The sequence below is a fragment of the Teleopsis dalmanni genome, chromosome X (assembly GCF_002237135.1).
Source record: "Teleopsis dalmanni isolate 2A chromosome X, ASM223713v2, whole genome shotgun sequence".
Lineage (NCBI taxonomy): Eukaryota > Metazoa > Arthropoda > Insecta > Diptera > Diopsidae > Teleopsis > Teleopsis dalmanni.
Window position 1 is genome coordinate 38,139,906 of NC_051848.1, and position 16,517 is coordinate 38,156,422.

General features: G+C 25.0%; 1 protein-coding gene across 1 annotated transcript; it reads left to right on the forward strand.

The window, feature by feature from the left end:
- Positions 1-7,619: 7,619 nt before the first annotated feature.
- On the forward strand, positions 7,620-8,065 carry LOC119662211 (neuropeptide-like 4). Its single transcript, XM_038071784.1, has 2 exons — positions 7,620-7,663; positions 7,725-8,065. The coding sequence occupies exons 1-2, from the start codon at positions 7,652-7,654 to the stop codon at positions 7,905-7,907; spliced, it is 195 nt and encodes a 64-aa protein (XP_037927712.1). The 5' UTR covers positions 7,620-7,651; the 3' UTR covers positions 7,908-8,065.
- The last annotated feature ends 8,452 nt before the right edge of the window (positions 8,066-16,517 follow it).

The following is a 16,517-nucleotide window of genomic DNA, read 5'->3' on the forward strand; positions in this document are numbered from 1 at the left end:
AAAAAGTATATTTTTGCTGTTTATAACACATAATATCATTTACAAATTAAAATAAAATATTTTCTATTTAGTCATCGAAGTAATTTAAAAACTTAACGTTTTGTACTTAATAGAACCAAACTATTTGTCCATAAGTTTGTTTTATTTAAGTTTGTTTTGTTTTATTAAGAATGAAAATGTAGATACTAAAAATGTAAAAAATAAAAGAGGAAAAATTAACAAGCAAACAATTATATTAAAATGAAAACACTTTTCATTGTGAATGTATTATATTTGGAGTAATTAATGTATGAACTTAATGAGAATTATAAATATTTGAAGCGTACAATGTAAGCTTTATAGCGTTTTGTTACTAATTATGGGTGCAATATATGAAAATATATTTCTATGAAAAGCTAATACATGTCTACTTTTGTTGATATAGTTATTATGTATAATTATTTTTACTTTAAACCAATATAATCCAGATAAACCTAAAAAACAATATCACTGTATAGTAGTTGCTTCAACCAGTTGCATTTAAAAAATTTATTAAAATCGTTTTTCATTAATATTTTTATATATCTGTTTTTATAGATATTATTCAAATTGTTTTACAATAATTTATAGAGATTGCTTTCATATTAGTTTTTTATTGGAAGAAAGCATATGATATATTTGTGTATAAAAAAAAAGCAAGAGTACTTCTTTTTTTGTAAAATGCGATCCTATATAAAACTGTAAGTGATCACATGAACTTCATTGTAAGAAGTTACAATTTTCAATTTAAGTTAAATTGACTAAAATATAATTATATATAATAATATATATTCTTAATCACTGTTTTTAACTTATATACATAGGACTGTACCTGTTAGTTACTAGTTTGAAATTAGTTGAAGAAATATGTACTTTGGACCATGCATTATTTCTTTGGGTTCGAAATAAGGTAGTTTCCGTATTTTTATTGCTGTTAACGGTTATCTTAGCACCTCATAATCTATAAAGTTTTTCTGTAGATCCATAATTTGAAAAATTTTAGTATATTTGTTTATGTAACTCAGTTCTATATAAACGTTATGAGAGAATGTAACATATCACTAGAAGTGGTCTTAAAAGTGGATTCAACTCTATGGGATTGATTTTTTACTTATTTTAACTGATCTAAAAGACCAGAAAACCACATAGTAGAAGTATTTAAGTTTGTTCCTTTTACTGTTCGAGTACGGTCCTAATTTTGTTTCGTCTATTTCTTAGGTATTATGTTTTTCGAGCGGAACACTCTTTTGTTTCCATAAAATGGATTTGCGGTTGTTTTTTAAAAAAAAATTCATGCAATAATAAAATCATGTAATAAATAATTCTTCTACAAAAGAATAGTATTGAAATTTAACAATTTAAAATAAGAAAATATTTAATTAATTCAATTACTCTGTAGCTCTAACTGGTTTATGATTTTGTTCTGATATAAAATAGTTAGTGAATTTGTTAATGATCTTTCACAGCAAATTAACAGAACTCTAAAGTACGAACACACAAGAGTCAAGTACGGCTTGGGATCAGACTCTGAGCTTTATATTTGGTAGGGCACGACTTCAACTCTTTGTACTTGAATTTTTAAAATAATTATTAACTAATAAACAGCTGTATGGTCACCCATAAATTAATAAATAATAAAATTTTATTGTTGTGATTTACTACTGTTCGATAAAAATCTGTCTATTGAAGATAATAGTTTATATTAAAAACAGGCGTTAAAAATCAATTTTTAATTATCTAAATTAAAACTTAAAATTTTTTTTATTATCTACACTTTATATAAAACTATATAATGTATAAACTATATATATGTATAAATACATTTAACCTAATAAATGATGTTTAAATAAACTGAGATCTGATATTGTATCAGATCGGTTTGATTTTTAAGATAATTTTGTTAGGTCCACGGGTAGAGCGCGTTTTCTAGAAGTTTGTGATTAAAAGCAAATACAAATAATGAAGATGCTTTACATTTTATATATAATAAAATTAAAGAAAAAATTATTATTATTCTTTTTAATTTTTAGAATAAAAAGGTGAATGTTGTTATTTCACCGATAAGTTTGTTTATCCAATCACTTAATTACTTATTCATATTCCATTGGTACTCATAAGTATTTTTCATATATTTCGTTATTGGATTTATTAAAATATATTTATATTAATTATTAATTTTCCGTTAATATACTAAAACCAATATTTAGTATATAACTCTTTTTGCTTTCTCATAATATCCAGCTTCGTCTTATAGTAACTCGTTGTGTTCGTAACGCAGTACAGATCTCTGTTTTAATGCATGAGATAGCATTTATGGATTATTTCTAGAACTGTGTTCTGGAAAAGCTATATAATGCGTATATTATTGTTAATGGCGTGCTCCAAGATTTAAAAGTTTGTATATATAACGTTATAAAAGTATGTGCTTTACTAAAATATGGTAATGCTTGAGGTCCAGTATCTGCTTGAAATTTCAAAATTTTTCTGTGGCGTTAAATAAAAAATTTTATTTTTTAACGAACAGTATTTACTGGGTGTATAACTTGTGAAAGTAATATAAAGTTACTATTGTGAATGGTGATATGGAATATAATTGCCCGACGTTATAACTAATCAAGAACTTATCGAGAGATACAATATTGATCCTGAAAAACTATGACTAAGCGTCGCAAATGGAAATGGATTGGAAGAGTCTCTCTGAGATCTACTGTCAAGTCCTCTAATGGAACACTCAAGATAAATTAAAATAACAGAGAAGTGTTGGGGCGAAGTCAAAATTAACTTTGCAAAAAACAAAAAAATATATATTATATATTATTATATATTATAATATATATATAGGTATATTATTTATTTAATGTTATTTGCACAATGTAGATTTTTTTATTTTTTATTTACTAAAATAAATAATTTTTTATTTACTAATAATAACTAAAATAAATTGCCAAATTTTCTTAAAAATGTTCAACTAAATGTTCAATATATTAGTGAATTATAATACCACACACTCAACTAATCTATCTCTAAGATATTGTGTATGCAATCTATATTGTATTATTGTTTATATAGTTGGATAGTGATTCTTTTATTTTCTATTTTAGCCTGCAATTCTATACTGACTCCGAAAATATTAAAATCCATATCAATTATTATATATTATATGAGATGTGATTCTCATGACTAATATGATTAATGTGCAATTTTAAAATTTTCAAAGAATGAAAGAATGTCCTATTCTAATTTTAATTTATTAAAAATCTTCAAAAATAAGTTGCCCTTATTTGCAAAAATTAATAGTTATTTATGAACATTTTGCTTTAAAGGCAAGAAAAATAATTATTTTTGAGTTTTAAAATAAAGAGAAAAATGTACGAATTATTTGTGCGTAGAAGAGTGAACGGCAAATAATAATAATTATATTTGTTAAATATATTATAAAACAAAATTAATTATTATTTAATGACTTTTATTTGAATAAGCGAATATATATAGTGTATGCATTATAGATAGAATGAATGTTGTTAGAATGATAACTACATACTGAAATTAAAATTAATTAAATTGAATTATATGGATAAATGATTGGACATACTTTTCTAAACATCGTTTTTATGATATACTATTGTAACAAATATATAAAAGGAAAGCATTTCTTGGAAATATTTGAATATACAAATATAAATATAAATTCAATATATATATTTATATTCAAAACCAGCCTACAGTTAATTATACAGTCTAGCTTGATATATGTATGTATGTTTTTATATATATGAATGTTTTTATATAAAATTAATAATGTTTCGTAAAAATGTATATTAATGTTTGCACATACATTGCGCTTTTTTGTATTTATTAAATCTTACTACAACTGCATTACCTTACTTTACCTTTCCGCATGGGAAAACAAAATATACCATATTTATTCAACTATTAAAAAGTTGTTATTTCTTGGGGCTTATAGTCCAAACAAATTATATACGAACTATAAACTAATTAAAAATAAATTCGAATATTTCCTAAGACCAGTTATGATGAGTACTTGGTAATACTCGAAACAACGTTGTATGGTCAGTCAACTTTCAATAAATTAACTAAAATTTTTGTTCTTGTCTCTTCTTTTTTATTCGGATTCATTTAACTATTAAATCAAAATACAATACATAGAAATCAAAAAAAACATAGATATACATAAATAAAATTTTATATAAAACTAATATCATTCTATTGGCATCACAGTACGTATTTCGGCATAGCAAATTATATGTATGTATCTCGCTTATCGATCTATCTTTTTATCTATTTTTTAATTTTTAAATGTTTATTATGCTGTCCATTAATTTAATTTTCCTTTATATTTCCAATCACGTACATCTTCCAATAAATACTTATTATGATGGCATAATGGACGTGCGTCAAAAAGATGACAAAAATAAAAATTTAATTTTGTTTTAGAAAAGTAAAAAGATTTATTTATTTTTTTTTTAACTTTACTTTTAATAGATCATCATCACTCTTCCTTTTTTAAGGACTTCGAAAAGTCAATTGACTTTATCTTTACCTTCGAAATAAGCATACATATATGTCATATATATATATAAGTGCCTATCAGAACATATATACAAAAACAATCAGTAAAACTATCTATATAAATCTCCCAAGTTTGTACTTTTTGTTATCAGAGGTATCAGAATGTGCCTATTTTATTTCGAACCTATGAGCAATACTGTAAAAATAAAATTTTAATCATTATTAGATATTACGATTTAGTGGAAGATTTATTGGAACTAAAGATTTGACACGATTGATTTAGTATGTTAATGTTTTAAGCTTAGTAATGTAAAAAGTAATGCTAAATACTTGTCTGAAAAGTGTCTTCAATAACAAAGTAACTGTATTATAGGATAACTTTACTCTAAGTACATAACCCTATCTTGTTTATTCCATTTATGGATGATATAGCAAAAGTACTCCGTTTAGACAAGATAAAACTCAATATGTATGCAGATAATATAAACAATACTTTATGATAATTTAATAATTACAAAAAATTAATTACAAAATTTAATAATTAATATCACTAAAATCGAAAGTAATAATAGTACGGAAGGGTACTTAGTCTATATAACCATTAAATCATTTTTTTAATTTAAACTGACACGTTAATAAGAGCTTTCACATTAAAGAAAATAAAAATATTTATAGAATAAAATCTATTCCTATGCTAACACCTACAATTATCGAACCACATTTTTGTATAAATTTTGTATGAAAAATCACACTTTGTTGTACATTTGTCAAGTGATTTGTGAAGGTGCAAACATATTGTCAGTCAAGAAAATCAATCTCTTTGTGAAAGTTCAACTTTTCAAAATTGTCCAAAAACTTGAGTAACATTAGGTCTTGTCATTGTATTATTTTAAATGTAGATATAGAATATAAAATAATAAAATATATTGTTGAAAATCCTACATTAAGAAAGAAGAAACTTCCGCCTTTCTTAGCTGTAACAGGGAATGGCTCGTTATAGGAGGTTAAGTCAATGATAATGTTAAAAACAATAAATAATGATATTAATCTAATAATAAAAAATATAATTTTTTCCCATATATATAAATCATATCATTAAGGTCAAAATTTACTACGGTCTTTTATTGGATCGAAATTGGATCAATACACCAAAAATTTAGTTACCTGCTGTTAGAGTTGATTTTTTTTGTTGGCATGATCACCTATTCTTCCTTAATTGTTTATTCAAAAATTGAATGTTATACAATCGTATAAATTACAATATGTTAGTAATAATGTATTTAAAGTTCTCTCTGTCTCTAGCAGTATGTAGCAAATCTCCAATCGTTCTTAACCCAGTTCAGTGTCGAATGTTTCTCAATGTCGGATGTTTTCTTCCCATGCCTGTTTTGCCTTCGATTCTGCCTTCCACAATCAGTTGTAGCAATTCATATTTTGAACCTCAGGTAATATAACCAAATTACTTCGTTTTTAGGAGTTCTCTATCTTTTTTTAATTTTATTTGAACTTTTTCATTTAAAACTTTGTGCGTCCGATCGTCTATTGAATAAATTTATTTAATTAAGTTAAATTAGTTAATGCGAAAACTATATGTAAACAATCGTAATGTTTTTAATATTCATTTTATTTATCTATAAATTAGTTAGAACTATATTTATACGATCTCAAACATATATCGCACATTTTTCCACTATAATTTTTTGTAGAACCACTTACTTTCTTTAGAGTCTCAAATATTTACAATATTTTTATAGCATAATTTAAATAAATAATATCTTTTCATATTAGCATTTTTTATAAACGAAATTTGTCATAAAAATATTTTTTATATATTTTTAAAACTATAAGACCAAACCGTTCTGTGGCCCGGCATCAAATATAGTTGAGATATACATACAATCAATATACTTGAGTTTTTAGACGAATTACATATTTTTAACAAATTAAATGTATAAATTAAAAATTATACATTTATTAAGAATAACTTAGGTATATAAAACAATTGAACAAATCTATATATGCAGATCCGTCTGTCTGTCCGCCTATTTTTGTTTTCATTTTCCATATCCTCAAGGAGTAATTTTAGTGCTCAATATATTCTATATATATAAATAAAATTTATTTTATTTTTTTTTTTCTTATAAACCGATTTTTCGAAAAGTAATGAACTACAACAACAAAAATTCTTTTTTATATTATTTTAATTAGTTTAATTTTTTGCTGACCATACAGCTGTTTCTAGTATTGCCAAATACCCATTATTAAGGACTTCAAATTATTTCTTATATATAATTATTCGTTAATAAGTTTTTTTTTTGTTTGAGACTACAAGTATCAGCAATCGAACTTGTGTCCTGCCAAATTTGCAGCTCAGAGTCGGAGCACATTTTTTTTTTTGATTAAATTGTTTATTTAAAATTTTTTTTTAATATAAACACAGATTCTTAAGTGTTGAATCTTAAGGAACGCGGATCTTACTAAAAATTAACTTACTTCGAATTCCGATATGTTCAGAGTTACTAATTTGTTAATATTACACATACCGGATTACAAACGTGAACATCATGAAATGAGCTCAGTAGTTTTCGCTTTCAAAATCAGTACTGTTTTGTATGCGAAATGTGTGCGAAAATTTTTAAAGCTGATCCTCATTAATATTCAATATAGATAGAAGAGTACAGACGAAATGGGTATAGATTTTTGCGATTTAAAAAAGTTGCAGATTTTATAATTAAATTCTAAACATTAAATGTATGTGAATGTCATATTTGTTGTTACTTATAAGATATCCGTATTCAAAATGTTTTATAATTTTGTTTGTTGTGATTCTTTTACTTAAAATTATTAAGTTCTTCTATTTGTTTATTTAGAGAAATCCCATTTACTCTTCCATTGAGATATTTCACTTTTAAAAAACGAGAAGCCTGATATAAGAGTAGAGATAAAAAAAAAAGTGAAATTATAAGCACGTATCTATTGTATGGATATATTTTAGAATACAAATAAATGGGGTAAGTATAAATAGCCCTAGCATTCTAAAACGATATCAGTTAAAAAATTCTACTCAAACGTTCAAGAAATAAAAATTTTAAAAATTTTGAAAATGTTTAAATTTGTGAGTTAGCAATTGAAGTAATACGTTTTGGTTATAAACAGTTTTTTATTTTTAAATTTAGTTAATTGTACTTTTTGCTGCTATATTTGCTGTTGCTTTTGCGGTTCCTGCCCCAGTAGCCGGACCAGCTCCAGTACCAGTTGCGAGCCCTAATCCGCTACCAGCACCAGCTCCTCAATTCTATTATGGAACACCATATGCTTATTCTGGCTACTACGCTTCTCCCTATGCCTATTACGGCTAATGGTTCTTAGTTGTTTTCATTTCGATAATGGATGGAATTTTGACCGTGAATATTTCTGAACAAAAGCGAATTAACAGTGACCTGACCAAAATATTTTAAAATATAAGTTTTTTATTGATATAATGCTGTCTTCTTAATATTTAAAAAGTGAAATAAAATAATTTTTAAATCAGATATAAAAAAATTTTTCGATTTAATGGATCAATCAAAAGGATTCGATTAATCAATCAAAAGGATATTCTTGGAGAGTAAAAAAGAATCTGGACAATTTGGCATTCAATATTAGCAATTTTGTTTTTAACATTTGTTCAATGAAAAATATTTTTTACAATATTTCAACAATAAATACATCTTTAAAAGAAATGTGTAAGTAATGGGTAAGTAAAAAATCAGAAAGCGACTGAAAAGCCAAAAAAAAATATTATTTTTAAGATTATAAAATTCGAAATAATTAAAAATAATCATTTAAATGAGTTCGAATTATTCGAATTATTTTCACAAACTCTAAAAGTTAAATATATTATTATTATAAAATAATTTTTATTATCTATTATATTTATTATATACAAAAAAAATAAATTAATAAAACAATAAACTCTAAACTTAATAATATAGATAATAAATATTTTCGATAAGAAATAAAAGAAAATGTTCCAATTAATACTATTTAACAACAAATTAATAAATAATATATTAATTAATTAATAAAAATTAAATTATCATTATTTAAGTTTTAATAATTTAACAAAAACATTTTCAAATATGCAAAAAAAAAAGTTCTGATATAAGTTGGATTTACATAATTTTGCAATAAATGGAAATTAATTATATACCATATATAACGACAAAACGAAGAAATACTTAAAGAAAAAAATCCAAAATACAAAGTGGCTTATGAAGACATTCTAAGTATATTGGACAAAATACTAGTCTTATGAGAATACCTGTTAAAATTCCGGAAACCCTCACAGATATATACAGTTACACGGGTATTATATTTCACTCATGGAGTCACTACCACTATGTTTTACAACCAGAACTCTCCATAATTTCATACCATGTTAAAGCAAACGTTCTAACGCAAAATTACATGAAGAGGATGCTCTTTTAATGTCTTATTTCCTTATTTTCTCTAACAAAGGAAATAGTTTTCATAATGGATAAATAATAATGGATAAAGTTTATAATAAAAAAAAAAACAAAAATGAGAAAAAAATTACTCTTTTTGCAATAACTAAATAATCCAATGGAAAAAGTATATTTTTGCTGTTTATAACACATAATATCATTTACAAATTAAAATAAAATATTTTCTATTTAGTCATCGAAGTAATTTAAAAACTTAACGTTTTGTACTTAATAGAACCAAACTATTTGTCCATAAGTTTGTTTTATTTAAGTTTGTTTTGTTTTATTAAGAATGAAAATGTAGATACTAAAAATGTAAAAAATAAAAGAGGAAAAATTAACAAGCAAACAATTATATTAAAATGAAAACACTTTTCATTGTGAATGTATTATATTTGGAGTAATTAATGTATGAACTTAATGAGAATTATAAATATTTGAAGCGTACAATGTAAGCTTTATAGCGTTTTGTTACTAATTATGGGTGCAATATATGAAAATATATTTCTATGAAAAGCTAATACATGTCTACTTTTGTTGATATAGTTATTATGTATAATTATTTTTACTTTAAACCAATATAATCCAGATAAACCTAAAAAACAATATCACTGTATAGTAGTTGCTTCAACCAGTTGCATTTAAAAAATTTATTAAAATCGTTTTTCATTAATATTTTTATATATCTGTTTTTATAGATATTATTCAAATTGTTTTACAATAATTTATAGAGATTGCTTTCATATTAGTTTTTTATTGGAAGAAAGCATATGATATATTTGTGTATAAAAAAAAAGCAAGAGTACTTCTTTTTTTGTAAAATGCGATCCTATATAAAACTGTAAGTGATCACATGAACTTCATTGTAAGAAGTTACAATTTTCAATTTAAGTTAAATTGACTAAAATATAATTATATATAATAATATATATTCTTAATCACTGTTTTTAACTTATATACATAGGACTGTACCTGTTAGTTACTAGTTTGAAATTAGTTGAAGAAATATGTACTTTGGACCATGCATTATTTCTTTGGGTTCGAAATAAGGTAGTTTCCGTATTTTTATTGCTGTTAACGGTTATCTTAGCACCTCATAATCTATAAAGTTTTTCTGTAGATCCATAATTTGAAAAATTTTAGTATATTTGTTTATGTAACTCAGTTCTATATAAACGTTATGAGAGAATGTAACATATCACTAGAAGTGGTCTTAAAAGTGGATTCAACTCTATGGGATTGATTTTTTACTTATTTTAACTGATCTAAAAGACCAGAAAACCACATAGTAGAAGTATTTAAGTTTGTTCCTTTTACTGTTCGAGTACGGTCCTAATTTTGTTTCGTCTATTTCTTAGGTATTATGTTTTTCGAGCGGAACACTCTTTTGTTTCCATAAAATGGATTTGCGGTTGTTTTTTAAAAAAAAATTCATGCAATAATAAAATCATGTAATAAATAATTCTTCTACAAAAGAATAGTATTGAAATTTAACAATTTAAAATAAGAAAATATTTAATTAATTCAATTACTCTGTAGCTCTAACTGGTTTATGATTTTGTTCTGATATAAAATAGTTAGTGAATTTGTTAATGATCTTTCACAGCAAATTAACAGAACTCTAAAGTACGAACACACAAGAGTCAAGTACGGCTTGGGATCAGACTCTGAGCTTTATATTTGGTAGGGCACGACTTCAACTCTTTGTACTTGAATTTTTAAAATAATTATTAACTAATAAACAGCTGTATGGTCACCCATAAATTAATAAATAATAAAATTTTATTGTTGTGATTTACTACTGTTCGATAAAAATCTGTCTATTGAAGATAATAGTTTATATTAAAAACAGGCGTTAAAAATCAATTTTTAATTATTTAAATTAAAACTTAAAATTTTTTTTATTATCTACACTTTATATAAAACTATATAATGTATAAACTATATATATGTATAAATACATTTAACCTAATAAATGATGTTTAAATAAACTGAGATCTGATATTGTATCAGATCGGTTTGATTTTTAAGATAATTTTGTTAGGTCCACGGGTAGAGCGCGTTTTCTAGAAGTTTGTGATTAAAAGCAAATACAAATAATGAAGATGCTTTACATTTTATATATAATAAAATTAAAGAAAAAATTATTATTATTCTTTTTAATTTTTAGAATAAAAAGGTGAATGTTGTTATTTCACCGATAAGTTTGTTTATCCAATCACTTAATTACTTATTCATATTCCATTGGTACTCATAAGTATTTTTCATATATTTCGTTATTGGATTTATTAAAATATATTTATATTAATTATTAATTTTCCGTTAATATACTAAAACCAATATTTAGTATATAACTCTTTTTGCTTTCTCATAATATCCAGCTTCGTCTTATAGTAACTCGTTGTGTTCGTAACGCAGTACAGATCTCTGTTTTAATGCATGAGATAGCATTTATGGATTATTTCTAGAACTGTGTTCTGGAAAAGCTATATAATGCGTATATTATTGTTAATGGCGTGCTCCAAGATTTAAAAGTTTGTATATATAACGTTATAAAAGTATGTGCTTTACTAAAATATGGTAATGCTTGAGGTCCAGTATCTGCTTGAAATTTCAAAATTTTTCTGTGGCGTTAAATAAAAAATTTTATTTTTTAACGAACAGTATTTACTGGGTGTATAACTTGTGAAAGTAATATAAAGTTACTATTGTGAATGGTGATATGGAATATAATTGCCCGACGTTATAACTAATCAAGAACTTATCGAGAGATACAATATTGATCCTGAAAAACTATGACTAAGCGTCGCAAATGGAAATGGATTGGAAGAGTCTCTCTGAGATCTACTGTCAAGTCCTCTAATGGAACACTCAAGATAAATTAAAATAACAGAGAAGTGTTGGGGCGAAGTCAAAATTAACTTTGCAAAAAACAAAAAAATATATATTATATATTATTATATATTATAATATATATATAGGTATATTATTTATTTAATGTTATTTGCACAATGTAGATTTTTTTATTTTTTATTTACTAAAATATATAATTTTTTATTTACTAATAATAACTAAAATAAATTGCCAAATTTTCTTAAAAATGTTCAACTAAATGTTCAATATATTAGTGAATTATAATACCACACACTCAACTAATCTATCTCTAAGATATTGTGTATGCAATCTATATTGTATTATTGTTTATATAGTTGGATAGTGATTCTTTTATTTTCTATTTTAGCCTGCAATTCTATACTGACTCCGAAAATATTAAAATCCATATCAATTATTATATATTATATGAGATGTGATTCTCATGACTAATATGATTAATGTGCAATTTTAAAATTTTCAAAGAATGAAAGAATGTCCTATTCTAATTTTAATTTATTAAAAATCTTCAAAAATAAGTTGCCCTTATTTGCAAAAATTAATAGTTATTTATGAACATTTTGCTTTAAAGGCAAGAAAAATAATTATTTTTGAGTTTTAAAATAAAGAGAAAAATGTACGAATTATTTGTGCGTAGAAGAGTGAACGGCAAATAATAATAATTATATTTGTTAAATATATTATAAAACAAAATTAATTATTATTTAATGACTTTTATTTGAATAAGCGAATATATATAGTGTATGCATTATAGATAGAATGAATGTTGTTAGAATGATAACTACATACTGAAATTAAAATTAATTAAATTGAATTATATGGATAAATGATTGGACATACTTTTCTAAACATCGTTTTTATGATATACTATTGTAACAAATATATAAAAGGAAAGCATTTCTTGGAAATATTTGAATATACAAATATAAATATAAATTCAATATATATATTTATATTCAAAACCAGCCTACAGTTAATTATACAGTCTAGCTTGATATATGTATGTATGTTTTTATATATATGAATGTTTTTATATAAAATTAATAATGTTTCGTAAAAATGTATATTAATGTTTGCACATACATTGCGCTTTTTTGTATTTATTAAATCTTACTACAACTGCATTACCTTACTTTACCTTTCCGCATGGGAAAACAAAATATACCATATTTATTCAACTATTAAAAAGTTGTTATTTCTTGGGGCTTATAGTCCAAACAAATTATATACGAACTATAAACTAATTAAAAATAAATTCGAATATTTCCTAAGACCAGTTATGATGAGTACTTGGTAATACTCGAAACAACGTTGTATGGTCAGTCAACTTTCAATAAATTAACTAAAATTTTTGTTCTTGTCTCTTCTTTTTTATTCGGATTCATTTAACTATTAAATCAAAATACAATACATAGAAATCAAAAAAAACATAGATATACATAAATAAAATTTTATATAAAACTAATATCATTCTATTGGCATCACAGTACGTATTTCGGCATAGCAAATTATATGTATGTATCTCGCTTATCGATCTATCTTTTTATCTATTTTTTAATTTTTAAATGTTTATTATGCTGTCCATTAATTTAATTTTCCTTTATATTTCCAATCACGTACATCTTCCAATAAATACTTATTATGATGGCATAATGGACGTGCGTCAAAAAGATGACAAAAATAAAAATTTAATTTTGTTTTAGAAAAGTAAAAAGATTTATTTATTTTTTTTTTAACTTTACTTTTAATAGATCATCATCACTCTTCCTTTTTTAAGGACTTCGAAAAGTCAATTGACTTTATCTTTACCTTCGAAATAAGCATACATATATGTCATATATATATATAAGTGCCTATCAGAACATATATACAAAAACAATCAGTAAAACTATCTATATAAATCTCCCAAGTTTGTACTTTTTGTTATCAGAGGTATCAGAATGTGCCTATTTTATTTCGAACCTATGAGCAATACTGTAAAAATAAAATTTTAATCATTATTAGATATTACGATTTAGTGGAAGATTTATTGGAACTAAAGATTTGACACGATTGATTTAGTATGTTAATGTTTTAAGCTTAGTAATGTAAAAAGTAATGCTAAATACTTGTCTGAAAAGTGTCTTCAATAACAAAGTAACTGTATTATAGGATAACTTTACTCTAAGTACATAACCCTATCTTGTTTATTCCATTTATGGATGATATAGCAAAAGTACTCCGTTTAGACAAGATAAAACTCAATATGTATGCAGATAATATAAACAATACTTTATGATAATTTAATAATTACAAAAAATTAATTACAAAATTTAATAATTAATATCACTAAAATCGAAAGTAATAATAGTACGGAAGGGTACTTAGTCTATATAACCATTAAATCATTTTTTTAATTTAAACTGACACGTTAATAAGAGCTTTCACATTAAAGAAAATAAAAATATTTATAGAATAAAATCTATTCCTATGCTAACACCTACAATTATCGAACCACATTTTTGTATAAATTTTGTATGAAAAATCACACTTTGTTGTACATTTGTCAAGTGATTTGTGAAGGTGCAAACATATTGTCAGTCAAGAAAATCAATCTCTTTGTGAAAGTTCAACTTTTCAAAATTGTCCAAAAACTTGAGTAACATTAGGTCTTGTCATTGTATTATTTTAAATGTAGATATAGAATATAAAATAATAAAATATATTGTTGAAAATCCTACATTAAGAAAGAAGAAACTTCCGCCTTTCTTAGCTGTAACAGGGAATGGCTCGTTATAGGAGGTTAAGTCAATGATAATGTTAAAAACAATAAATAATGATATTAATCTAATAATAAAAAATATAATTTTTTCCCATATATATAAATCATATCATTAAGGTCAAAATTTACTACGGTCTTTTATTGGATCGAAATTGGATCAATACACCAAAAATTTAGTTACCTGCTGTTAGAGTTGATTTTTTTTGTTGGCATGATCACCTATTCTTCCTTAATTGTTTATTCAAAAATTGAATGTTATACAATCGTATAAATTACAATATGTTAGTAATAATGTATTTAAAGTTCTCTCTGTCTCTAGCAGTATGTAGCAAATCTCCAATCGTTCTTAACCCAGTTCAGTGTCGAATGTTTCTCAATGTCGGATGTTTTCTTCCCATGCCTGTTTTGCCTTCGATTCTGCCTTCCACAATCAGTTGTAGCAATTCATATTTTGAACCTCAGGTAATATAACCAAATTACTTCGTTTTTAGGAGTCCTCTATCTTTTTTTAATTTTATTTGAACTTTTTCATTTAAAACTTTGTGCGTCCGATCGTCTATTGAATAAATTTATTTAATTAAGTTAAATTAGTTAATGCGAAAACTATATGTAAACAATCGTAATGTTTTTAATATTCATTTTATTTATCTATAAATTAGTTAGAACTATATTTATACGATCTCAAACATATATCGCACATTTTTCCACTATAATTTTTTGTAGAACCACTTACTTTCTTTAGAGTCTCAAATATTTACAATATTTTTATAGCATAATTTAAATAAATAATATCTTTTCATATTAGCATTTTTTATAAACGAAATTTGTCATAAAAATATTTTTTATATATTTTTAAAACTATAAGACCAAACCGTTCTGTGGCCCGGCATCAAATATAGTTGAGATATACATACAATCAATATACTTGAGTTTTTAGACGAATTACATATTTTTAACAAATTAAATGTATAAATTAAAAATTATACATTTATTAAGAATAACTTAGGTATATAAAACAATTGAACAAATCTATATACATTGTGACCGAAAAGTTTTCGGGAAATTTTAAATAAAACGCAAAATTCTTAACCTTCATCAATATTTATTTTATCTCCTTCAAAATATGCTCCATTAGAAGCGATACACAAATGCCAACGTTTCTTCCAATCTCAAAACATTTTTATAGGCGCTTTCCGGTATGGCTTTGAGTTCCCTCTGCGAATTCTGTTTTACGTCTTCTATGGATTCAAAACGCGTTCCTCTGAGTGGTAATTTGAGGTTGGGAAACAGGAAAAAGTCACACGGTGCAAGATCAGGTGAATACGGTGGCTGTTCGATGGTATTTATTGAATGTTTGGCCTTAAAATCGTTGATAATGTTGAACAAATTGAGGTGAATCGGAACAAGCCGGGCGTTGACACGTCGCATACACAAATTGTCCACCAAAATCAAACGAGCCATCTCACGACCGATGCCTAGCTCTCGTGCTATCTCTCTAACACTCACATGAGGATTTTTGAACACGATTTCCTTTGCCTTTTCAATGTTTTCGTCGGTGGTAGAGGTCGAAGGTCGTCCAGAACGCGGCATGTCTTCGACGGTCGTACGACAGTCCTGAAAGGCTTTGTACCACTCATAAACTTGAGTTTTCGATAAAACTGATTCCCCATAAGCCTTTTGTAGCATTCGCAACGATTCTGCACACGAAATTTCGTTCGAAAAACAAAATTTGATGCAAACTCTTTGTTCAATATTTTTTTCCATTGTTTTTTTCGCAACGCACTACTGAGGTGAACTGGTTTCAACAGCTGCCGTAAACGAACTGTCCG